The following is a 27475-nucleotide window of genomic DNA, read 5'->3' on the forward strand; positions in this document are numbered from 1 at the left end:
GGCCCTAGTTTCATCCGTAATTGGGGGGTGCAGAGCAGTGTCTTGGAAGGATGAAGCCCTCTACGTTTTCCAAAGAAATCTTTTCTTGGCACCTGGGGTATCTGCATGGTTCACTTCACCCCCTAATGCCAAACTCCTTAATCTAAGTGATTAAGATCCCATGGTCTTAATTATCCTCAATCGCATCCGCTTTGGGGCTTTGACCAACGAACTAGTTCCTATCTCAGAATTTCAATCCTTTATCATCAGTCCCTCATCTCTGCTACAGAAGCGATCCGATTATCCTCTCCCACTAAATACTCCTAACCCTCGACTACACAAACCACCTTGAACTCAGCTGACCTCTTCCTTCCCCGTCTACTCTTACTTGCAAGGCTTTGGCTCCCAGTAAAGTCATGGCTCAGACGCTGCCGGTAACTACGAGTTTCCAGACGCAGTGGCATTTTATCAGAACTCATTCCCTTTGAAGCCCGTCATGCTGACCACCTTTGCTTTCGTACTTCAATTCATATTTACTGATTAAATATTAATTTTATAAAACTCTACATTCTATAAGAGAGATGTAAATTAAAACCAGATTTCATTCTTTGGATAAAATTTTATACAAAGAATGAGTGCAAAAACCAGGCAAAACGTTAATAAAATGTGTAAAGTTACTTGGCCTGTCACTGAAGATCTCACGTTATCGAGCGCCATGCTAATTTTGCAGTGCTATCGTCTACACGTCACCCAAACTTAAATACGCCCTGTGCTCTGCAACAGTCACCTCTGTCCATGCTCTTGCCTCTACCGCATCCTCTGGTCTTACTGTAATTGCACCTAAACCCCGGCGCCAGTTCTAACATCACCTCTTGTGGGGCTGAGTCCTCACTGCACAGGCTGCCACAATCATTCCTTCTGAATGACAGCATTTTATGTGACATTCACCAAATAACGCTGCCTTATGCCACAGTTCTTCCCTGGATGGATATATACTTACCATCTAACAGACCAAAGATTAAGCCCTGAAAGTTGGGGAGAATAGGTGTCCCTCTTTCTATTTTGGAGAGAGGCAGAAGCTTGCAGTGACGGCCTCTCCCTGTCTGCCAACTCCCGGCCAGCCCCTCCCACGCCGACCGTGGCCTGGCCACGAGACCTGTTCTGCCCAATGGGCCATCAGAGGATGTGATGTGAGCAGAGGCTTCATAGCACTTACATACGGGAGATGGTTTTCTCTGCTGTTCTCCAGAACCCTGAGACCACCACATGGGTAGCTTACTGGAGGGTGAAGAGCTACGTGGAACAGAAACAAGTTCGCCCGGCTGAGCACTCCCATCCACCAGACCAACCAGACCCCAGCCAGACAGCCAGACTGCAGCAATTCGCCATGCTGACACAGAGCAGAGCCACCCAGCTGACCACAGAAACAGGAGAGTAATAAATGCTTGCTGTTCAAAAGCCACTAAGCTTTCCAAAACTGGAAGGGCGGGGATCAATCGATTGACAGAGTATCTGGCACACTGTATTGTACTGAAATGAGAGAAGAATTATTGAAATTGTAACCTCTCTCTGACCATCCAGTTCTCTCCGTAAATTATAGTTTTTCTAGCCTAAAAATTAGAATACCCTATATTCTACATGGTTTTTTGGTTTTTTTTTTTTTTCAATTTGTTTTGTAGAATGAAAAGCTATAGGGCAGTATACTGTAAAAGATACAATAGGTATTATATAGATGTACATAGATATACAGATATAGATGGAGTAGGTATTATATCTACATAGATGTACACAGATATACAGATATAGATGGAGTAGGTATTATATCAACATAGATACACAGATATAGATACAGTAGGTATTATATCTACATAGATGTACACAGATATACAGATATAGATGGAGTAGGTATTATATCGACATAGATATACAGATATAGATACAGTAGGTATTACATCTACATAGATGTACATAGATATACAAATATAGATAGAGTAGGTATTATATCTACATAGATGTACATAGATATACAGATATAGATGGAGTAGGTATTATATCTACATAGATGTACATAGATATACAGATATAGATAGAGTAGGTATTATATCAACATAGATATACAGATATAGATAGAGTAGGTATTATATCTACATAGATGTACATAGATATACAGATATACAGTAGGTATTATATCAACATAGATATACAGATAGAGTAGGTATTATATTTACATAGATGTACATAGATATACAGATATAGATAGAGTAGGTATTATATCGACATAGATATACAGATATAGATACAGTAGGTATTATATCTACATAGATGTACATAGATATACAGATATAGATAGAGTAGGTATTATATCGACATAGATATACAGATATAGATATAGTAGGTATTATATCGACATAGATGTACATAGATATACAGATATAGATAGAGTAGGTATTATATCGACATAGATATACAGATATAGATACAGTAGGTATTATATCTACATAGATGTACATAGATATACAGATATAGATAGAGTAGGTATTATATCGACATAGATATACAGATATAGATACAGTAGGTATTATATCGACATAGATGTACATAGATATACAGATATAGATAGAGTAGGTATTATATCGACATAGATATACAGATATAGATACAGTAGGTATTATATCTACATAGATGTACATAGATATACAGATATAGATAGAGTAGGTATTATATCTACATAGATGTACATAGATATACAGATATAGATAGAGTAGGTATTATATCGACATAGATGTACATAGATATACAGATATAGATAGAGTAGGTATTATATCGACATAGATATACAGATATAGATACAGTAGGTATTATATCGACATAGATGTGGATTTGAAACCAGGACGCACCATGTACTGTCTACGTAAATCCTTTCAGCTTTCTGAGCCTCAGTTTCCTTTTTGTAAAGTGGATAAAATACTCCAATCTCACCGTATAAGAGGTAAGATGCACTAAATACCGAATACAGTATCTGGCACATTTCTTCAATAACCAAGAGATACTATCATCATGTACACAATACTAATCTGAAAATAAGGAGGTTGAAGGATTTCTCTCTCAAACTGAGTTTCCACACCACTGCCTCTCACTACTGCAGGTGGAGAATTTGTCAGTGTTTGAACACACGGCAGAGCGCGGAAAGGTCTGAATGGAGATGAAGGTGCTTCCGATGCCTTTAACAAATCTCTAGATATCATGAATTTTGTTTATAACATCGCTTGGCATCTCCAAACTGGAAAGTTTCCTTCCAAAACAGACGAGCAAGTTAATCATAAGGCTTAATTGTACTGGAAACTGGTCAGTCGATGGTTATTTTGGAAGTGTTATGGGGATAATAAATCATTAGAAAACAGAACCAAAGAGTTATTTAGGAAGACATAAGTTATTCAGAAGCTTTGAATAATTCACAGCTAACCAGATAATTTAGAAAAGTCCAGATACAACTAATTCAGTAAACGTACTTGGCATATATAGATGCTTTTTCACCCTCTATCAAAAAATATATGATGGTTTACAAAAATAGAGCATCTGGGAAGCTTCCTGAATAATAAACCAAAGCACACACTGACTTCCTTTGTGTCCAACCAAATGAGCCAGTTTAAAATAAAGATTCATGCTACCCCCCGCTGATACCAGAGCATGCTAATGAAAATACGCTAATTTAAGACAAAACATGGCTTTAAAGAAAGCAACAGAAAGAAAGAAATCCTCTTCCATGACCAATTGCTCACCTAGATAGGTTCCACTGCTGATACCACCATATTCAGCATCTTCTGGATGGAGTGTAAAAGCAGACAGAACAGAAGCCAAGAAACAAAGCAGAACAGTTAGAAGCCCAGCCACAGATGCAAAACAATAAATCACTTCCAACAATCATACGGCACAGCACAGAACAGCCCTCACAGTGCTACTCTTAAACACAAAACACTCTGTTTTATATTTAAGTGTACAGCAACATTGTGAAACACCATGCAATTCTTTTTTCAAGCTTCTTCGGAAGTGCCTTTACTGCAGTTCCAAGAAAATTGTAACAGACTTGCCTGATACGTTTATACTTTCACAGTCAAGAAAATTACAACACTTGATCCCAAAAGTAAATTTACTTTTGTAAATCAGGCTCTTTGATAATATGTAAAATATAGCACTTATTTTGGCTCACTGGAGTAGACAGAAAGGTTAAAATGAAAATACAGCCTTTCTTTTGATAAAAAGAGAGTCCATGCGGGGAAGGAATAAAGGCACAGTACTTCTATTTTTATTTTGTTTTAAAAAAGATGAACAGATGAAAACATTTTAGAATAAACAATGTGCTATTAATTATTTCCAGGAATTAAATGAATACTGGGTTATGCATATCTTAAAATTTTAACTTAAGTCATGGAGTCCTACTTATTTTAGGCTTCTAATCTTTATATAAATATACTTCTAAAACTAACAGCACAGACTGTGCAGAAATCAAATAGTTGAGAAGACTCTCCTCACATCCTTATGTAATAATAAGTCTGTCAGTGTATCTGAATAACATTGCTTTCTTCATTCATCTTTATTTGAGACTACTGACAGATAAAAACAATGTACTACATTAGAATACTGTGTATATTTCTGCTATATAAAGCAAAAGCAAAAAAAAAAGTGTACATTTCTTTCAAAAACAAAGTCCAACCACGACTGCTGGTACTGTAATGTTACGGTGAAAGTTGGGATGTACCATGATCTTTTACAAACTGCTTGCTATGGTCAACTTAATTCTCTACACGTGTACTAAACAAAGTTACTAGACTATGCAGGGAAACTTTTATACATGTACCTTTAATTTCCTCTGAGAAGCGCACACAAAAAAAAAGAGGAGAAAAAAAAAAAAGAGGATATGATTAAATGTGTAGAAAATACAATTAAAGTAGGAAGATGTTACATCCAAGGGACAAAAAAAATCCACCTACCACACTCAACTGTTTCCTCATCTTAGAAAAGCCAAAGGAAAAAAACAAACGTATTTTAAATATTTCAAAGTAATTAGTCAATGAATAAATAGAATTTGTGAAAAACTACATTTCAGACTACATGGTAGTTACGGTCTAAAAATAATGTATACACTTAAGCAGTAAAAACACAAAGTCTTCATATAGCTTATTAAATACCCCAAAGGGGAAAATAACCAGGAAAAAAAAAATCAGTATTTTTTTTCAAAATGATACCTTCAATAAGGGGATTGTATTTATTTTCATGGAACAGTTCTGTTTCTAAACTAATCTGTTTAGAACTGACGATATTGCATGATGGAAACAGTGAAAAGAAGTAAACATTTTAGAAACAACAAATTTCGGCTTTAAAATGTCTACATATCCTGTAAATTTAACAATATCTTGACAACTGTCAACTTATTACACATATGAAATGAATCAGGCAGAACCCTTTCTTTTCATTCTGTCTATATTACTTGATGAAAGGTATCTTAAGAAGTAATCTGAAATGATTAAGTTACTAATAAGACAGCACTTTATGAGTTAGGTTTGACCTAGGAGACACATCTTCAGTTGAGGGAGGAAAAAGAACTGGAAATTTAACAGAAGCAAATTGTAACCACAAGTCAAGGTAGGAGACATTTTGCTACATGACCTTCCAGAGCGAACAGGACCGATGAGAACAGTTCTCTGCTCACTTCTCCCTTCACACGCAGCACGACAGCCAAAGAAAACACTTAGGAGGAAGTGCACAACAGCCTATGTTTACTTTGCAAATACCTATGGGCCTTCAAACTGCATTAGCTCTATTTGGACAGTATTTGCCAAAATGACAAGCAAACCATTATTATTCAGGCTCACAGTATGAGTCACTCAAGTTGTGAGTTTATTTATCCTCATTTCTTAGTAGCTCTGAAATGTCACGTGCATCTAAAACAAATTATTAGAAAACAAACAATGAATGATGGGACACAGGACAGCCAAGCCAGGCATCTAGGTAGAAATAACACGAGCTGTGTTTAAGACTGATCAACCTGTGATCTCAGACATTTCTGCTGTAAAGTTGATTGTTAAACAGTGTATTTTCTGATAGAAACAGCAGGATGGCTTGAGTATTGCACTCATGATTAAAGACTCAACGTCACATAAATCAGATGATAAAAGCCATGTCACACACACACACAAATGAAAACACCAAAGCCAATCCACAAAATAAAATCTGTAACTTAAATTACATGTAGTATATGTATATTTCATATTCTAATAAGAGGTCCTAAATAGGCTCCATAAATATTCAAAAGAATGTTTCCTCCTTGCAGTTCTTAAGTAGGAAGAGAATGGTATTTCTAGCATGATACAACACACACGTAAATATCCAATAGCAAGTATCATGCTTAACAGACATCCAGTAGGAAAAACAAAGGGGGAAAATATACAGAAGGTAAGACCTCAGAAAACAGCTGGGATAAGTGGCAGGACTCTTCTTTGGTAAGGCACTGCTGCATGGATGTCGAACGCATAAACTTAATTTTCCAACAACTCTATGAGGTCGGAAGTATTATCCCCATCTTACAGATGGGGAATGAGAGGCAGAAAGGGAGGGAGCAGTCGTACGTGGCAAAGCTGGGTTGTGGACCCACGCGGTCTGGCTCCAGAGTCTGAGTTTTGAACTACCATGCTACACCATCACATCAGAAGTCACTTTTTAATACCTGGAGCTTCAAGCCAGAAAATGCACGTCAGGGGAAAGGTCATCGGAAATAACACATTTCTTTCAAGCTTCCCGACTACTTCCGTCCACCTTCTGCTGCTCCAGCCTCTGGCCCGCCCCGAAACATCAACCTCTCAGGTGTTTCTCTGCCAGGAGAGCTGGGGAGGGGCCCTCTCCTCTCCCGGCCACAGCAAGAGTCCACGCTACGTCATCAAACACGGACGCGCAGGATGTGACAATTATAAAAAGCACAGAGAGAGGCCAAGGTCACGAAGAGAGACTTGCCGTCCTCAGAGAAAGGAGCGTGGAGGCTCACGTGAAAAGCACTTGATGAGCTCTGCGCACCAGGCAGGAGGGACTTCCCCGGTCACTGGAGGTCACCCTGCGTGGGACATATCTGATACTCCTGACAAGTGAAGAAGCTGGTCTCTATCAGTGGGATAGTCTGGGGGCAAAGTTAGAGCCCCACTCTAGAAACTGCTTTCTCAGACCCCTCACCGCTCAATGCCATCTCCCCTAAAAGGCTGCAGTGATCCATGACCAAAGACCAGACCCCTAACCGCTGATCAACCCTCTTACCTGCATGACGCCGGGTCCCCAGAGACCATATGGCTTAGAACCTCTCAGATGGAAAAGCTAAACACACGCCCTGACAGTGTCATCTTTATATAGGTAAGGATATCACAGACGAAAAAGAAGCAGCAAGAAACGCCTTGACCTCAACCATCTCATGGTGTGAACAATCAGAGATGCAATTTAATCCATCTACACCTCTTTCTACGTGAGCCGTGATCTTCGGCATCTCCCGAAGAGCGTCAGGGGAAAGAAATATTTCCAGTATTTTTAAAACCCCGTACGTTTCTGTTACACATGATCCCACCAGTATTAAGAAAATGTTGGTCAAAGTTTTAGATACAGAAATTTAAGAACATAAGCAATCTATTTGTTCATTTCTGAATTAAATTTAAGCGTGAACACAGTAAATAAACATTATCTAAGATGCCAGGAAGAAGGTGCTTATTCAACTTGGAAAGTAGTATTACAACAACCTGTAGAGCAACGATATATATAGTATTCTCAAAAGTTTGGTCTTCCACAACGCTGGTGCCATGAAGAATGAGCTCACTCTTTTCCTCAGCGTTTAAATTCTGTTGTTGGTAGCTTGAGATCTTCACAAAATACTTGTCTTTCAGTGAATGTGGTGACAGCCTGTTTGAATGGACACCTCTTGCCTGCAGTCAAATATTTCCTTTTTTACCCACATGATAACCATCAAGATCGGTTAAAACAAATTCTAAATTATTTTGTGTCTTTACCTTCTAATTTTTAAACAGCCAATAAATTGTACATTTTTGATTTCTCATATATTACTGGAATTCTATTAGAGCTATTTTGTAAAAGAAAATGTCTTCATTACTATTATTCAATCAGCATTATTAGAAATGTTCAGCTATTTATACTTTGATAACTAAAAAAAGGAAACGAAGCACCGTAAGTAAGTATCATACTTGAACCTTCTGCAGTGAAATACAGTACGTGAGTAAGGACTCGATTTCAATATAAGTCACATCGGATTGACGTTAAAGTTAATGTCTGTGCTACTAAGAAGCTAACTCCTAACTTACATACTTATGTTTCAATAGAAAGGGAACAAACAATATTTCAAGTAATCAAAGAAATTCATATTTCTTTTCAAAGGTTAGGTGCTATCATAAGTCACATCGGATTGACGTTAAGGTTAATGTTTGTGCTACTAAGAAGCTAACTCCTAACTTTATATACACAACTGAACTGTAAGTATCAGCTCTGGCAGGAAAGCCGTAGGGTAAATTCTATCGACACAAGAACTGCAAGCTACTACGTGTCTGTCAGGAGAGCTGCCCCTCGTGCTACTTGAGACATGAGATAGGTGCTAACTTGGGCCCCAAACACGCACCCCGTGTCCTTCTGATAACAATCCAAACGTTGGTCACAGCAAGGAACACCTCGTTTGAGGAGCCTGTTTTCTGTATATGCATTAGATACGCCAAGATTCCTAAGGAGAGGAAATGACCAAGCATCAAGGATGAATACCACCCACACTCAGAGTTTCGCATAAGGGTGCCAGTTTAAAAGCCTGAGGAGGTCGGTACTACCATAGCTTCTGATTTTTTAACCATGGAGCCCGGACCCAGAGTTCTAGCACAAATGTAAAGGCAGAGATAACAGTACTGGGGTGCTCCAGTCCTTTCTGACCTCTGTGTGCACACTAGCTGAAGCCCTACAGCACCAGAGCCATCTTCCATGAACTCTTCCTCCATGAAGACTTCAGTTATGATGATACACTGTGAATCAAATAAAGAGTAAAATCCTACTAATACAAAAGCAATCAATTTGTCAAAAAAGTTAACTGGCTAATGACCTTTAAGTCATTATTCTAAACTCATTGCTTAACCAATACCTTCCTAGGTTTTAAGAGCACTTGTGAAATTCAGGGCAGAAAATTTTTATCAACATGAGTATTTTTCATAAATTTATAAACACCAATATGAGAGAATTATTCTTTTAGAAATTTTATATTAAATCAGAAATTTTCTTAAAACCTATTCCATGACTATTCAATGTAATTAAATAGATCCATTATAAAATATATACAGATTTTTTTCAATAAAATAAAATATAAAAATAAAGGATTTTATATCAACTTTCTGCTTTTCTTCATAGTATTATTCTGTAATTTAGCAAAGGGCATGATAACAAATGTCCTATTCCAAAAATCTAAGTACCAAAGGTTGAAGTCCAGGAAGTGTTGAGTCAGATGGTCTTTATAAGATTTAGTTACATTAAAAAAAAAAAATCACTTTCAAATACACAGGTTACAAAACAAAGTGCTTTTAAATACTTATAAAAATGTTCAGAGCCAGGGACTTCCTTGGCAGTCCAGTCATTGAGACTCCGCGCTTCCAGTGCAACGGGCATGGGTTTGATCCCTGGTCAGGGAACTAAGATCCCCCCACGTGCCATGCAGTGAGGCCAAATGAATAAATTTAAAAAAATAAATAAATAAATGTTCAGATTCAGTGCAATGATTTTTGCATAACTTTTGAGTTCAGGGGTTTATGAGACAACACTCAGAGAATTTCAAATGGAATTTCAATTTTTTGAGAATAAAGACAATGGCCTTTTATTTAATTTTCACAGAAGTATACGGTCTCTCTGAATGAGGCTGTATTTACTACACGCTGTATTTACTTTGGATAATATTGATCAGATTTATTTTTTTATTTAAAAGTAAAGAACATCTACCTCTGAGAACAAACAATGCATCTCTCAGTGAATCAAAATCTAGGTTAAAAATAGAGAGAGAGAAGAAAAGGAAGAAAGGGTGAAAGGACGACCACGTTCCATAAAGACAAGTCCTGAAACTCAAACACCAGAGTATTAACATATAAAAGAAATTATGTAAATTCATATTAGGGAAATGCAAATCAAAACTACAATGAGGTGTCACTTCACACTGGTTAGAACGGACATCATCAGAAAATCTACAAACAACAAATGCTGGAGAGGGTGCGGAGATAAGGGAACCCTCTTGTACTGTTGGAGGGAATGTATATTGATACAGCCACTATGGAGAACAGTATGGAGGTTCCTTAAAAAACTAAAGATAGAACTACCATATGACCCAGCAATACCACTACTGGGCATATACCCTGAGAAAACCATAATTCAAAAAAACACATGCACCCCAATGTTCACTGCAGCACTATTTACAATAGCCAGGTCTGGAAGCAACCTACATGCCCATCAACAGACAAACGGATAAAGAAGACGCAGCACATATATACAATGGAATATTACTCAGCTATGAAAAGGAACAAAACTGGGTCATTTGTAGAGACGTGGATGGACCTAGAGACTGTCATACAGAGTGAAGTAAGTCAGAAAGAGAAAAACAAATATCGTATATTAACGCATATATGTGGAATCTAGGAAAATGGTACAGATGAACCGGTTTGCAAGGCAGAATTAGAGACACAGATGTAGAGAACAAACATATGGACACCGGGGGGGGGAAAGAGGGGTTGGGTGGTGGGGCGGTGGGATGAACTGGGAGATTGGGATCGACGTGTAGACACTGATGTGTATAAAATAGATCACTAGTAAGAACCTGCTATATAAAAAAATAAAATTAAATAAAAAAAAAAAGAAATTATGTAAATTCAAAGACAAAATAGCCTCCATTACAATTAGAGCTCTACACACACACACACACACACACACACACACACACACACTCTCACACACACACACACTCACACACATTTATCCTGAAACCAGTTTGGGGAGAGCTATTAAGAAGACAATCTCTCTACTTTGCACAGTTCTTTAAAACAAAAAAAAATACATCAAAAATTTTAAGTAAGTGAAAATTCATAATTATAACCAATTACACACATTTCTAAGTTACCTAAAACTCAAGCAAATTAGAGTATGGATTCAGATTCGAGTAGAATCACATTTATTTCATTTTCAAGTTAGACACATTTTATCCCCCATGCACCAAATGTATAAGAAATGTGCAGGCCCCCAAATGTAAAAAACCCTCAAAGAGCAAGTCAGGTAGAGGCCTCAGAGCTCCTTTCCACTGGGTGAGTTGCCAGTGAAAATTCATCACACTTAAGAACAATGCAACATTCTGGTTAAACTTGAAGCTTTCGATGTCACGGGACATGTGGCATTCTATGACAAGTGTTTTTTCCTTCTGCCCAGACTTAACAGAGCAAGAACAAGCAGGCTTTTGAATCAGCGCTCTACTTGAAGCTTGCTTGTGAGATTTATACTCGACTGCAGTTTGGCTCCCTTATAACGTGATTCCTGGGCTCTAGGCTTCTACAAACTGACAGAAATAACAGGAGATGGGAAAAAATGCAACGATACTAAAAACAGATGTTGGTGTGAAATTCCAGGACCATTTATTTGCTCGTTTCACCTTTTAACGTACAATTTCTATGCTGAAAACAAAAGGGCTTTTTTTTTTTTTTTTTTAAACTCTTAAACTACCTAGAACCATGAAGCAGAGAAGATAAAGTAGGATGGGGACTTACAAGAGGTGGGAGGTGAGAAGTAAAGAGAATCTGAGAGAAGGCTGGGTTAAAAGAAAAACCATTCTTTTCCAGTAATCCTACATCATCGTTTTTCTTATTCTTGTTTTCTTTTAATCTAGTTTGGTAATAACTCTGAACAGACCGGTTGAAGGTCAGAGTTACTGTGATGTCAAAATAAGCAAGGAAGAAAGTAGAACAAGGATGACTGTTTTAGGCACAATTGCTTTTGTGCCCTAGAAAGTGATGGATTTTTTTCCTCCAATCTTTACCAAGAAATATCTTATCCAAACCTCCTAGCTTTAGAGAAATAAGAGTTGCATTTTAGGTTACATTATAAAGTACCTAAGTTCAGAATCAAAGAGAGTTGTAGTTATTAGCTTTTTTCTTACAGAGTGAGTCATGGGTTTATTATAAACAACCCCAAACACCCCTTTCTTCAAAAGATTCACTTTACTATTCCCACTGTGAATTTGTTCCTTGTTGGCTCTTGTGAAATGATGATCCAAACGCTATCGCAGGTAATAGGACCTCTTATTCTACCACAAACACCTGCTGTAACAGTCAAAAGTAAACAGCAAGACTTAGTTACTCTGCATTCTGATTAACAAACTTACATGATTTCCTGTTGGAAACTTGCAGGGGCTGGACTAGTATTTCTGGTCGTCTCAGAGCCAATCTCCTGGGGGAAAAGAAGGTCAATATGCCTATCAATTTTCAGTACAGATCCAAGATTAACATAACACCAAAATATTAAAAGCCTTAAGAAAAAAATGGAACGTTGGAGGAAAAAATGAACACAATGCAATCTACTCAAATTAAGAAATAAATCCTCTACTTTCAAATTTTTATAAATTCTCCCCACTCTGAAATCACTCTTCTTTATTTTTCCATCTTTCACATCAATACAGTTTCAGATATTAATGTGCTATTTTCCATTTGTTTTGTAACAAAAACTGAATATGACCTGAGAGTGTCATATTATGTTTGGTCATTATTCATGCTTCGTTAGACAAAACAGAAATCCAAACTTGAGGGATAAGGAACTCTAAGGCAAGGTTTTAGTGCTTATTTTATCACAACTATGCTGGAATGGTATTTTGCAGAGAACAAAATGTCAGCTGAAGACAGGCCATGATTCTGTGCCAGGAACTCACCTTTCCTGGAAATGCTTTGAGGGAATCAAGCCTGCTCTGGGATTGGCATCTCCTTCGTGCTTCGCCTGCCACCATGTTGCATCATCCTGGCTCATAATCTGAAGAATATCTCCCTTTTTGAAAGAAAGCCCAGCTTCCTTACATGGAATTGCTTTATCCTCATTAGGGTCATAGTCAAAGAGGGCTTTGATAAACATCTGGAAGAAAGTTCCGTTTCAGATGCATAAATATAAAAAAACAAATGTGAAGCGGCCAACATTCTTCTAACTCTGATTTATTTGAGAAATAGAATATTAAGATAAACTTGTTGTGTTCCATTTAGTAAATGGAAAAACATTGGTTCCCACAAAAAAAAGGGTTTCTGAGGAATGGTTACCTTGCCCTCCTTTGATGGTGTGTCCTCCTTGATGCTGGGTATAATCTTGAATGTGATTGCGCCCTGAGACTGAGCCTGACGTCAGAGGAAAGAAAGAGTTATAAGAAAACCGCTGGAGCCAAGGAGGAAGAAAGTCAAATAGGTAGAAAATGAAACGATTCTAAAAATTTACAAGCTTGGGGTTTCTACTCTTAGACAGAACAAACCGAGGAAACTATTTTTGTAGAAATTCCTGTAACGTGAGAAGGCACTAAAGTTTGTCAAATAAGTTAAAAAACATTAACCACTAAACCACTTTTACCTCTTGTGCACTTTTAAAATGCCGATGAATGTATTACCATCCATGTTGAGTTACTTCAAAATAGAAAGACAGAATATGCACAGTGCCTTAAACAGGATTAAATGGCAAGAACAGACCGTGTGCAAGGTTCAGACCACTGCATCTGAGGCTCAGCAGCCAGGTTTCAGGGACAAAATTCCTACAACTGCCAGTAATGTGGCTATAGATACATGATTCAATTAGTTGCGACGCTCATCAGAAAAATAATGAAAAACACTCATCTCTATTACATTCTGGTTAGTAAGAGAAGTACCAAACGTAGCAGATCAATTAAAAGATGAAAAGATTGTCTATTCTAACTTAATTAAAGCAAGCAACAATACCCCAAATTCTTTGCTGACTACCTCAGACAAGGGTAGGTCTTCCTATCAGGGACCTGCTGTGTAGCACAGGGAACTCTACTCAAAATTTTGTAATAACCTACAATGGAAAAGAAGCTGAAAAAGAATATGTATATACGTGTGTGTGTGTGTGTGTGTGTGTAACTGAATCACTTTGCTGTACACCTGAAACTAACACGACATTGCCAAGTAACTATACTTCAAAAAAATTGTTTTTAAATAGTAGGTCTGCCTTTAACACACCCTTACGTCATTCCTTCTCTCTTTTTAGCATTTGTCATGACCGTATCTATGTAATTACTTACACAATTATTTCTTTTTTTTTTTTTTTTTCGGTACGCGGGCCTCTCACTGTTGTGGCCTCTCCTGTTGCGGAGCAGAGGCTCGGGACGCACAGGCTCAGCGGCCATGGCTCACGGGCCCAGCCGCTCCGTGGCATGTGGGATCTTCCCAGACCGGGGCGCAAACCCGTGTCCCCTGCATCGGCAGGCGGACTCTCAACCACTGCGCCACCAGGGAAGCCCCCAATTATTTCTTAATGTCTGTTACCCTCACTAAATGGTAAGCTCTGTGAAAGCACTAAGTACATATTTAGGAAGACAGGCGGACAGGGAGGAAAGGCGAGAGGGGGAGGGGCGGTGGACCTCCCTGAGGCTCTCGCTATCCGTGTGTGCTGGGGGCCAGGACTCCATTTTGTTAAGAAGGCCCTGACTGATACCGTCTGCCGGTTTCCGTGGTGTGAATACTCCCATCACAGCCAGTTTCAATGTATCAGCATGAAGTCACTGAAAGCCAGGACGGGAAAAGCTGCATTGAATCAGCTTTTGTCAGCATATGGAAGCCGCTCCAGTGCAGCAAAGAGACTCACATAAAATGGGGGTTTAATAGTAGAAATATCAGAATTTTATAAAGGAGTGACTTCAAAATGGTAATATCACTGTTACTGCTTATCACAGAAGTAACTCACTAACCTTATTAAGAATTTATATAATACTAAATTGCGCAAGTAGAAAGAAAGCAAGTCTTCCCTATAATCCCTTCCCCTTCTTCTAGTTTGTGTGTGTGTGTTTTAATGCAGGTGTCCCCGGCCCCCGGGCCATGGACCGTAACAGTCCGTGGCCTGTTAGGAACCGGGCTTACAGCAGGAGGCGAGCGGCGGGCGGGCGGGCGGGCGGGCGAGCGAAGCTGCATCTGTATTTACGGCCGCTCCCGTCGCTTTCATTACCGCCCGAGCTCCGCCTCCTGTCAGATCAGCGGCGACATTAGATGCTCACAGGAGCGCGAACCCTACCGTGAGCCGCTCACGTGAGGGATCCAGGCTGCGTGCTCCTTATGAGAAGCTAATGCCTGATGACCTGCGGTGGAGCTGAGGCGGTGATGCTAGCGCTGGGGAGCGGCTGCAGATACAGGTCATCATTAGCAGAGAGGTCTGACTGCACGGAGTCCATAATAAGTCAATTGCTTGCAGGCTCGTAACAAAACCCTATCGGTGAGCGGCAAGTGGAGAGAAGCTCCCGCTGATTCCGCATTACGGAGACTTGTACAATTATCTCATTATATATCACAATGTAATAATAACAGAAATAAAGTGCTCAATAAATGTGATGCGCTCGAATCATCCCGAAACCTTCCCCCACCCCCCTGCGGTCCGCGGAAAAACTGTCTTCCACGAAGCCGGTCCCTGGTGCCGAAAAGGCGGGGGACCGCTGTCTTGATGTATGTAAAGCCCTTAGAACAGTATCATTAAGGGCTCAATCAGTGTAAGCAATTACTAGGATTACTATTATTACTAAGTCATACAGGTCTATCGCCATTGTGAATGCTTCACAGTAATCCATCACGTGAATGATGATCAATTCAACCTTCTTGATAGTTTCTAAATATCTTTAAAATATCTTGTTTATACACATTTGAAATTATTTCCTTTGGGTTAATTTGCAACAGTTGAATTTCTTGATTAAGGGGTATGCACATTTAAAATGGATAGTTTCGGAGAGCCGTCTCAAAAGGTTCTATTAGTTTACCCTCTACCAAAAAAAGCATATAAACATATCTATTCCCTTATAATCTGGCTAACTCTGGGCATTACCAAGCTTTTAAATAATCACCAATCCAATATGTTTCAGACATCGTGTCTCCTTTTGTAATTCTCTGTACATACACTTTGCTGATTTTTCTGTAACCGTTTCTTTCTTAATGATTTTTAAGAACTCTCTATATCCATTAAAATATGAGCCTTCTATCATATAAATTGAAAATATTTTGCCTACGATCTCATTTGTCTTTTAAATTTTATGTACAGCATCTTTTACTGTAGAAAAAGTTTTCAATTCTAGTCATCACGTCAGTTATTTTTCTATTTGAATTTCACATCAAGGTTAAAAAAACCTTTCTCTACTTTTTATGACTTTTTAAAAAACTTACTTGATTTGAGGGGATTTATTTTTGTGTGAGTTGTAAAATAAGGACTATTTTTTCTAACTGAATAATCAATTAATCCAATACCATTTATGAAATGATCTCACTGCTTTCACACTGATTTAAAATGCCATCTTAATCATACACTACATTTTCATATATACTGAGGTCTATTTTGAGATACTAAACTCTCTATAAGTTAATAACATGTTTTCATATGTAACAGGGACAGTCTCCCTTTATTCTATCCTTACAAATGAACTTGAGGATTTATATTGCCAAGGCTTATAATAATTTCATTTCGTTTTAGATTTCGTAAGACATCTAAGTTAGTTTCACTTTTTTATATACCCGGAAAGCATAGCCCCTAGAGCCAGAGATAAATGCATCCTCAACAACAGAGTACGTGCCATGTATTAAGGACCTAATCTGAGATGGGCCCTGTCAAACTCTTGATCTACATTGGCTCATTTAACGCTCCAGACACTCCAGTGAGAGAGTTACCACTTCTTATTCTCATTCTGTAGATGAAAACAGGGAGGAAATAAAAAGATTAAGGTATTTTCCAAGGACATAAGGGGGATTAAGTAACAGCGCTGGGATCCAAACCCTGGACTATTAAATCCAAATCCTGTGTTCACAACCAGGTCTGAAATACAGTAATTCAACCTCATTTTCACTGCAGTTTTTAAGTAAATTTTCAGCTTACCAAGATCTGAATGATTTCCTCAGGGCTTTTATCCTCGACAGGTATCCCATTCACTTCCCTAAGTTCATCACCAACGTGAATAAGACCTGAGAAATCGCAAATTCAGAAAGTAAGCAGTGTTACGTACAAAAGAAACGGTGGTTTGCAGTGTGCCCATCCTGAAAGCACCGTGTGGTGCCCTCAGTGCACGCAAGGACACACATCTCAGGCCTCTGAGGTTTCAGAGGCTGAGGCTCCAGCCTCGCCAAGGCCGTAACATCACAATGCTGCCAAAGGAACAGCAGAGGCACCTCAGTCTTTTTCTAGAGATGCACATTACTTTCATTTTAAGATAAATTTTTAAAAGGCTGTGTGCTTTCAGTAGTACTTTCCAAATCAGAAACATTGAACTAAGTCTTAATATAACCTTGGAAGCCTACATAAGCTAAGACCGTAAAGTATTCTAGAATGAAATTTACCATTTAAATAGGTTCCCACATTTTAACACAGAGTACAATATCTTATTACTGTTTTGCTGTATTGTATCAAAAGACTGTTATCCTCTTAGCTACATCCCGGAAATGTGACACATAAAATCCACGCGCCCCGTCCACGTCCGCCTAACGTTCAAACTCTCACCACTTCTGTCTGCAGCTCCTCCTCTCATGATTCTGGCCACAACCACGGCCCCGGTGGGCTCATCTTTCTTAATGGTAGCTCCCTTTTAAGGAAAAAAAATAGTATTTGTGGGTAAATGTGTGTACTGGGTGGTAGGAAAGAAATAAGGACAGAAATAAGGACATTCATCTGGAAAAAGTAAAAACGCTACAAAAAGTAAAGGAAGGGGGAACAGACGTCGTGCCATTTGCTCACAAATACTTATCACTAGACACACAACTTTCTACCACACAGATCCTCTCTGAAACCTTTAATCTCTTCAGTACTATGCAAAGTGTACAAATATCTTCTTTCCATTATAATACCTTGTATTTGAATACTATTTGCTTTTACCCTTATAGAGCGTTTCCTCATTTCAGTTTATCTTTACAATACCCTGTGAGAAGGTAGACTAAACGGAGAAGGTGAAGTGAAGAGAAAAAAGATTATATAAACTAGAAAACTAAAACCCAGATCACCTGACCTTTAGTTCAGTGATCCTTCTGTTACACTATTACATTACAGTAAAGGAACTCAGCAATGATAATAAAGAAAGTGGGGGAAAAAAAAAAAAGATCTGTTACTCTGAGGTTTTTATGTACTAGGACTGCACCTAGGTACAAACGGAACTAACATTTTGGCGTGAGATTAGGAAACAGTTTCAAAAAGAACCCAGAAATTCTTTACTTATGCACGTTCAGAAGCAAAGTAAGTGCACGCTCTTCGTCAGAACATCAGGTACACACGGTTACTTTGAACGCCTTTTCATGACTTTGCTTCCAAGAAACTGGCAGTGGTTTAGATGGGCCACCAACATCACACCACGCGCTGACGAGGTGCACGTAAGGTGGAGGCAGAGCGCACCCCCACGAAGGTGGAATTCTTCTCGCGTTCGCCGATAAACACATGTACAGCATTACCAAACAGATATGGAAACAAAATTAGGAATCCATTTGTAGTAAGTGCTTTCTATATGACGTTTTATTTTGTATATGACAGCTATCAAATACATATCTAATAACAGCAAAAAAATTAAATAATTAAGTGTTAGGATGATTTTGTGGCATTTTTCCTCACCTACGCATGCATTCGAGGCCGAAGACTTGAATGGGTATCTCTCCATGGTCATAAACCTTAGACTCTCCAATTACTGGTAATTTCTGCTTTTAAACAGATAACTTGTAGCCAAGATGACTGGAAATGTAATATCCTTAATATAACTAATTAGTGTAATTAGATCAACCTTCACTTTCTTTAACAATGTGTCTCAAACTCTCCCACCAAAGTACGCCTAATGTCATAAGGGTCTAGTTATCTAACTTAAGATTACTTATCTGTATTTTATAGATGAGAAATTGAATGCCAAATGGTTATAATTTGCCTGAGATCAGACAAAGTCAGTCTGAGATGCAGTAAAGTCAGAGCCTGTCTAAGGCAAACTGATGAGAACTGCTTTCTTAACCACTGCTTTTGCAGATGCAGAGCATCAATTCTCCCCTCTTGATGTGTGCCTGCTGTATCCACACGTCAAGTGGTGAAATGGTTCTGGGGCACCTAAGGCTGTGAGAAGACTTGCAGCTAGCTTTCTGGAACTCTTGAAATGCTGGCTCTGTGGGAAGTCAGCCACCATGTAAGGAACCACGTGTACAGCCATGCTGTGAGGAGGCCCAAGCCAGCCAGGTGGAGATGCCACTTGTTAAAAGAGGTGCCTGACCAGCCCCCAGCTTTCCAGCCACCCAGCCCAGACACCAGTCCTGGGGATGAAGTAACCCTCAGGTGACTCCAGTCTCAGCCCCTGTCTAACTACACAGGAGGGACTCTAAGGAAAAACTGCCCAACTGAGCCTGTCAACCTCCAAAACTGTGAGAGATAATATTATTGTTTTAGCTACAAACTTTGGGTGGTGGTTTGTAACACAAAATTAGGTAACTGCAACAAATGTCCCGCTCCACTATGGATTACGGTTTTTCAGTATGGAACCATCCAGTCTGCTGTGCTCAATGAAGCTGATAAATGTTTACTGAGAACCTACTACGTGCCAGCTTCTGGTCTAAGGGTTTCTGACACATTGCTGAAAAAAAAAAGAAACCCAGGTGTTTCTTCCCCCTCATGGAGCTTACATTCTCACAGGGGAGACAGACAACAGACAGAAGATGAAACAATTAGATCTGTCCTACAGCACGTTAGAAGGTGGTAAAAACTATGGAGGGGGTAGGGCAGGGAGAGGGAAGACAGTATGTAAAGACGCTGCTCTCAACGAAAAGGCTGGAAGGAGATGAAGGAGTTACCCAAAGCGAAAGAACAGGGCAAAATGGACGATCAGAGAAGCACAAAGAAGCCACTGTGTCTGGGTCAACGTAAAAGGGGAGAAGCAGCAGCAGGTGGGTCAGAAGGGGCAGGGAGTTGGACGGTGCAGCGCTCTGTATGTCCCCGGGAGGACTCTGGACTGCGCCGCGAAACAAACGGAGAACCTGCACAGCGGCTGTGACATGATCCGAAGGACCCCTCCACCTGCCATTAAGAAGAGACTGAAGAGCGAGGGCTTCCCTGGGGGCGCAGTGGTTGGGAGTCCGCCTGCCGATGCAGGGGACACGGGTTCGTGCCCCGGTCCGGGAAGATCCCACGTGCCACGGAGCGGCTGGGCCCGTGAGCCATGGCCGCTGAGCCTGCGCGCCCGGAGCCTGTGCTCCGCAATGGGAGAGGCCACAGCAGTGAGAGGCTCGTGGCTCGTGTACCGCAAAAAAAAAAAAAAAAAAAAAAAAAAAGCAAACAAGGAGGAGGCTGTCACAACAATTGAGGGCAAAGATGACGGAGGCCCGGATCTGACTGGCAGGAAGGGCAGTAATGAAAAGTGGTCCAGGTGTGTTGAAATATATCGGTAGGGCTGAAAGCATTTCCCAGTGGATCGGAAAAGGGATGTGAAAGAAAGAGAGGTATCAAAGGTAGACTCTATGGCTCTTGACTGAATAACTGGAGAGATGGGACTGTCCATCAGTTGAGAGGGGGAACCACAGGGCTGGAACAGACTGCGGACAAGCAGTCTACTTGCAGACACGTGAAGACTGAGATGCCTGCTACGTCCAAATGGAGACACTGGGCAGACGGATGGACATGCAAATTTAAAGATCAGACGAAAGGTCCGGAAGGGAAAGGGGCCTGGGGGTCCCTGGCACACAAATGGTTTTTAAAGCCAGGGGCTGAAAGAAATCACTTCCAGGATGTGCGGAGGGAGAAAAGCGCTCCAACACTTACAGGACTTGTTATAGGCCCTGAAATATACTTACCTATGGCTACAGATAGGGCCTTGAAATAGACATGCCTGCTCTCTGCTGATTCTACCTCCCCGTGCAGGGTAAACTACGGACCTGAGAAACGGTCTCTCACTTTCTACAGGATACCAGCACTTGACTCAATCTTCTTTTTGATCCCTACATTCTTTTTTTTTTTTTTTTTTGCGGTACACGAGCCTCTCACCGTTGTGGCCTCTCCCGCTGCGGAGCACAGGCTCCTGACGCGCAGGCTCAGCGGCCAAGGCTCACGGGCCCAGCCGCTCCACGGCACGTGGGATCTTCCTGGACCGGGGCACGAACCCGTGTCCCCTGCATCGGCAGGCGGACTCTCAACCACTGCGCCACCAGGGAAGCCCTGATCCCTACATTCTTGAACACTTTCTATTTCCATATTGCTTTCCAAACCCTTATTATCACAATTCCTTGATGTATTCCTAGGGCAACGTACTAGAAATAAGATCAAAACCCAGTAACATAGAGCACGTTTCATGTGATACTGCACAAAAGTCGACATTCTGACGGTACAGTCTGAGATGAAATGTAAATTAAAATGGAATCTAATGTTTTAATACTTACATATTTTCTTCCATAATTATTTTTAATTTATTCTATGTGATTTTGATGACAGAGTGTAGACAGCTTTAGGCTAGACTGAGAAGTTAACATTCTGGTTAGACTTTTCTTGTTACTTCTGTAAAATGGTTTAGAAACAAGGAGCACTAAGACACAAATAAAAACTGTCCCTCGGAGACCGCTGCCAACGCCCTACGGCCTCCTTAAAGAGGTGGCACGGTCAATTTCAGGTCAGACTTCTGAAACAAGGGCTTTCATGTACGGCTGACCAAACCCTGGCGTCAAGAAGGCCTGCGACACGTTTTACAACCTATTTGATTCCCAGGCCCGACCTGAAGCTAACGCCGTGGACTCCTGGGGGCAGAGGCCCTACAGTCTGCGTCTGAAGTAAGCGTCTCAGGTAACCCTAGTAACACCAGAGTCTGAGAACCCCTGTTCTCAAAGAAGTAAAAGGAAAATCCATGCAAGAAACACTGAAAATTAAGGCTCATAATTCACTAAGAGAATTTCATTTTCTTCAGCCGGTCTAAAAATTACTCTTCTGGACAAAAGAGGTATAAATTGCTCCAAACTCACAGGGAGGGAGAACAGCCCTGTTCCCTGCAACCTGACCAGTTTCCTTCTCCCCTTCTCGCAATTCTTCCATCCATCCCTCCCCTCAAACTATCACCCCTGCTCCTCTCCATTCCCAAATACCGACATGATCTGTGTTCGCTGCCTCTCCCTCAGGAAACCATTCTCTCTGTGAACCTAGCTGTCAACTAGCTTCTACCTGATCATTCTAGGTCACGTTCATTTGATGCTGGCATAATGCAAAGAACTTAACACAGCATTTCGAGCACATCGGATGTCAGTGGTACTCAAAACACTCACACGAGAGGCTAATCTCCTGATTTTCTGATCAGGAACCTGAGGCTGCAATAAACGACTTGCTGCTATAAGGACACAGAGCAAACCTCCCACTGAGGTCACCTAATGCAAGCTCAGTGCTTATTTCAGCACATTATACCTCAGTCTGACAACAAAATTACATTCTGAATCACTTGCCAAGCTCCTGACCATCCATCCACGTGCTAGAATTTCATTTCAGCCTGGCTTCCCTCACCTTGACGATTTCTGAGTCTTACTACTCAGACCCATTCTCCCAAAGATGCCTTAGACTCTATATTTTCTCTTGGTCTTTGCTTCCCCTGGACCCCCTTCGGCAGCTGTGGCTTTTCCAATGACCTCCCCAAAATGACAGGAGACAATTGACAAATATAAAACGACGAGTTTGTTAAAAATAAATACTTTCCATTTTTCTGGGTCGTGCATTTTTTAAACTATAAATTTATTCACCCAATAATCTTTCTTCACTTTCACAATAATTGTCAAACTAAAGAAAATACAGTAATTACGCATTTGGATGAAGAAAAGTTCAAGACGAGTAATTCTCACTTGATCCCATGTTCCAGTGTTAAAACAATATTTAAAATCTTAATACTTTTTTCAGGAGTCCCAACAAATAATTTTGGGAATTTCTTCATCCCAGTTAGAGGTTCTGTTTTCTACATGAAGTTCTTATTTATTTTTAATACATCCCCTTGAACAAAAATCATGCAATCAAATTGTGGCTCACCAGGAATGTGAAGAGCCAGTGACTAAAATAATCTTTTAAAGTACTCAAAATTACTTTAAGTTGCATTAAATACAGAAAACAAAACCTAGAGTTTAAAGAAGTTAACTGCACATGTTGGTAAAAAAAACCTTTGGCTAATTTACTTTTTTAAAAAAATAAATTTATTTATTTGTTTGTTTATGGCTGTGTTGGGTCTTCGTTGCCATGTGCAAGCTTCTCATTGCAGTGGCTTCTCTTGTTGCCGAGCACAGGCTCTAGGCTCGTGGGCTTCAGTAGTCGCGGCTCATGGGCTCTAGAGTGCAGGCTCAGTAGTTGTGGTGCACGGACTTAGTTGCTCTGTGGCATGTGGGATCTTCCCGGACCAGGGCTCGAACCCGTGTCCCCTGCACTGGCAGGCGGATTCTTAACCACTGTACCACCAGGGAAGTTCTCCAGTTTCTCATTTTTAAACTATGACTTTAATGTATTATATGAACTATAACAAAAGAGAGCTAATGACAAAGAATTATCACCTCAAAGTTAGGTCTAATTATTTCAGCTGTTACATGCTTGTTATGGGCTAAAGGGTGTGATTCATTCAGTAACAGACTGTGAAAACACAACTTTACATTGTTTTATATACTTCATTCAATTTCTTTTTAAATTGAAACGAATTTACAGCAGGTCCAGTTAAAACTTTTGAGAAATCCCCACGCAGTACATGCCTAATTTCTCTGATTAACATTTGAAGATCTTCTTCTATCAGGAAACATGGAACTTAAATGCTGCTGATGACTGTTTAAATGTCAGCTCACCAAAGCAACACACCAAAAACCACCACCTCTGGAAAACTATGACTGATCAAAGAAATTGTTAGTAATGAATTATTGATCTCCTCAAGATGGCCAGTCTTTGAATTCTCTAAGAGAGTGAATTTGTCAAAACAGAAACATACTTCTTATTGGTAGATACACAGAACCCACCAAGGATTAGTCACTTTATGGTGACAGGTCCCAAGAGAGCTCTTCTCCATCTAGTCTGCGTACCATCTACCCTCACCTGCATCACCTGCATGATAAAGACCAAGACATACTAAGGTTACCAGCAGAGAGTTATAACCATAGGTAAAAAGCATTAGTGTATAATCTAAACCAAACAACCTGAACCAGGGCTACAGGGAGCCTTAGAACACCCACAGATGAGCTTCGGGGGCTCAGTTATCCTTCTGTGATAAGCACAGTTATCTGTACATTGTTCTGGGTGAGAGTGTCCAATGTATTTATTTACATACCACAGTTGCCTTTAAACGAAAGAAGAAGATAAAAAGTACCAAGAATATAAAGACAGATGTGGTATAGAAGAAAAAAACTAGTGTTTGAAGCAAGAGAGTCAAGTTTAGATCTCAACAGCTGTGCTACTTTGGGTTAAGTTGCTTTAGTTCTTTGAATATCAGTTTCTTAGTCTGTAAAAACCGAAAAATGGTATCAACTGTGAGGATTAAATATAACCAGTATGTAGAGTACATAACACAGTGCCCAGCAACTACTGTATGATCAACCGCCATTTGCCGTCAGAACACAAGTGTTTCAATTCGAATAAATGGGCCACAACACATTTAAAGTCAACTGCTAGGCTGTGACATTTATTTTCCTTTTGAATATAGTTTCATATGGATACACTCTGCACTCATTTCCTGTCGCTGCTGTGAACAAATGTCCACAAATCTAGTGGCTTACTAGAACAGAAATTTATCATCTTACAGGTCTGGCGGTATCGATAGGAGGGCAAAAGTGGGTATTACAGGCCCAAATCAAGGTGCCAGCAGGGCTGCATTCGTCCTGGAGGATCTAGGAAAGAATCCGGTCCTTGCCTGTCCCAGTTTCTGGACACTTCTGGCGTCCCTTGGCTCTCGGCCACATCACTCCCACCCTCGCTTTCACCATCACATCTCTTTCTGTACCTCTGACCCCCCTGCTTCCCTCCTTCCCATTAATGAGAACCCTCGTGACTACCTTGGTGCTGCCTGATGATCCAAGGGACTCTCGCCGTCTCAAGATCCTTAACTAATCCTGAAAAGCTCCCTGTGTCTTTTAAGGTAACATATCCACAGGTTCTGAAGATGAGGACACGACATCACTGCGGGCTGGTGCGAGGCATCAGTCGGCCTACCCCAGACCTTGACATGCCTCAGCACTCTATAAGTTCTGGGGCTAAAACAAATGGTTGCATCTACATTTTGAAATATCGGATACCCGATTAATTTCTCCTCGTCACTTTAAAATCCATCAGCTTTCTAGAAAAGCCATAAGCCATTATTTTTAGTCGCACTTCTGAATCTCACATCAGCTGTTAACTGGCGCACTACGCTGTCTTTTAGAAATGTCAACAAGTCACATTTTAAACACTGTTGCTATTTATAACCAAAAGAATGCCTGCCACTTTATCCGGCTCCGTTTTAATTTTTCTAAATCCTATGCTTTAGGTGTGAATGCTCCATTTATTTCAAAGTTCAGGACACAGAGGAAGTACACTTTAAAGAGAGGAGTCTATGGTATGTGCCCATCAGATGTGGCTTTACCATGGCATCTGCTCGTAGCTGAGCATAAAATGTAGCCCAGAACTCACCAGCGGCTCTCGGTTCTTGACCAGACGGATGATTTTCACGGAGTCTTCCTCCTCATCAATGTCATCAGGCATAGGAGGCAACACGGGGTCATAGTTCTTCAGAGCCACGGTATCGTGCACAGAGAGCAAAGCCTATCAAAGTCCAAGGGAAAAAGGGTTACAGTAGTTGGACGTGTTTGGCGTTTTATACTTGACTACAGTATAAGGAAAATCAAACTGATGTTCCAGTTCTGCCACAGCAACCGTAAGAAGGCAACTACTTGGGAAGGAGCCTCTTGCAAACGGGGCGAGGGGAAGCTGTAGAGCAACAGAGGCAACCCTACTCGGCCACAGGGTGCGGCAAGCATCAGCGTAAAGCGTCTGCCGACGTGAGCATCCTCCGGTTCACCCAAACAGAAGCGGCAGCTGGGGCGCCGCTGAGGGGCCGCTGAGGGGCCGCTGAGGGGTCGCTGAGGGGCCGCTGAGGGGCCGTTACTTTTGAAAGGAGGGAGAAAAAGGAGGCTACAGATAGACTGCCAACGGGCTGGCAGGTGTCAGGCAACGACGCATGTCTTTTTTTTTTCTTTCCTTCTGTTAGCAGAAAACACAAAAAGAACTGCTCAATACAACTGACTAGCTTTCATTCTTCTGTGATTTTTCTCACCTTTTAAATTTTGATGTAATAGCCAACTGTGTGTATAAAAGAATAACATAGAAGTATTTCTAGTCATGACGGTTGTGGTGGTGAAACTCCACAAAACGGTCATACTGTCATTAGAGACCAAAGATGAGAATAACGTGAGATGTCACTACATTGGGGGTGACTGGGTCTAGACTTTTAACTAATTTGTTCCCTGATCGGCAGCACCGGGATGCACCGATTACTCCAGCCAGAGCCTTGAAATCCCCCTTACCTACACCCCCATCCTGTTAAATCTGCTTCCACAGTGTAAGCTAACGTTTGTTATCTTCTCTCCAGTCCAGAGCAGACGGTGGCCAACTGTGCCACCTGTTTTCGTAAGTGAAGCTTTCCTGGAACCCAGCCATGCCTGTTCACTGATGTGTGCCTTATGGCGCCTGCCATGCTACAATGAGAAACTGAGTACAAGCACCAGACATTTTTCCATAAAACAGCTGGCAGACCCTTGGTCTAGATCATTGATCATCATCTTTTACCTGGAGCATTTTTACCTGGAGCCTTTCAATGGTCCACCTGCATTCACCTTGGGCTCATTTTCAAATTCCTGATTCACAGTGTGTCCAGAGTAATTGCTTTTTTTTTGCGGTACGCGGGCCTCTCACTGTTGCAGCCTCTCCCATCGCGGAGCACAGGCTGCGGACGCACAGGCTCAGCGGCCCTGGCTCACGGGCCCAGCTGCTCTGTGGCATGTGGGATCCTCCCGGACTGGGGCACGAACCCGTGTCCCCTGCATCGGCAGGTGGACTCTCAACCACTGCGCCACCAGGGAAGCCCCCAGAGTAATTACTTTGAAACTCAGAGTAAGTCACCTAAGTGGTCTACTAAGAACTCTCCTACCCACCCACTGGTTTGGGATGAAAAGCAAGTCCTAGTCTTGTATTTTCCCTCCAACTCTGTCTCATACCCACTGTCCTCCTCACTCAGTTTAAATACCTGGCTTCTTTCTCACAG

General features: G+C 40.7%; 1 protein-coding gene across 10 annotated transcripts in view; it reads right to left on the bottom strand.

The window, feature by feature from the left end:
- The window catches only part of MPP7 (membrane palmitoylated protein 7), a 280676-nt gene that overhangs the window by 69051 nt on the left and 184150 nt on the right, over positions 1 to 27475 (bottom strand). For all 10 annotated transcript variants that reach the window (XM_032618449.1, XM_032618459.1, XM_032618434.1 and 7 more), the window contains 6 exons: positions 25846 to 25977; positions 17743 to 17824; positions 17125 to 17210; positions 13317 to 13391; positions 12941 to 13137; positions 12401 to 12465 (listed from right to left, as the gene is read on the bottom strand). In XM_032618449.1, coding sequence (XP_032474340.1) covers positions 12401 to 12465; positions 12941 to 13137; positions 13317 to 13391; positions 17125 to 17210; positions 17743 to 17824; positions 25846 to 25977 — 637 coding nt within the window. The remainder of the gene's footprint in view (positions 1 to 12400; positions 12466 to 12940; positions 13138 to 13316; positions 13392 to 17124; positions 17211 to 17742; positions 17825 to 25845; positions 25978 to 27475) is intronic.

This window comes from Phocoena sinus, chromosome 2, assembly GCF_008692025.1.
Source record: "Phocoena sinus isolate mPhoSin1 chromosome 2, mPhoSin1.pri, whole genome shotgun sequence".
In the NCBI taxonomy this organism is placed as follows: Eukaryota; Metazoa; Chordata; class Mammalia; order Artiodactyla; family Phocoenidae; genus Phocoena; species Phocoena sinus.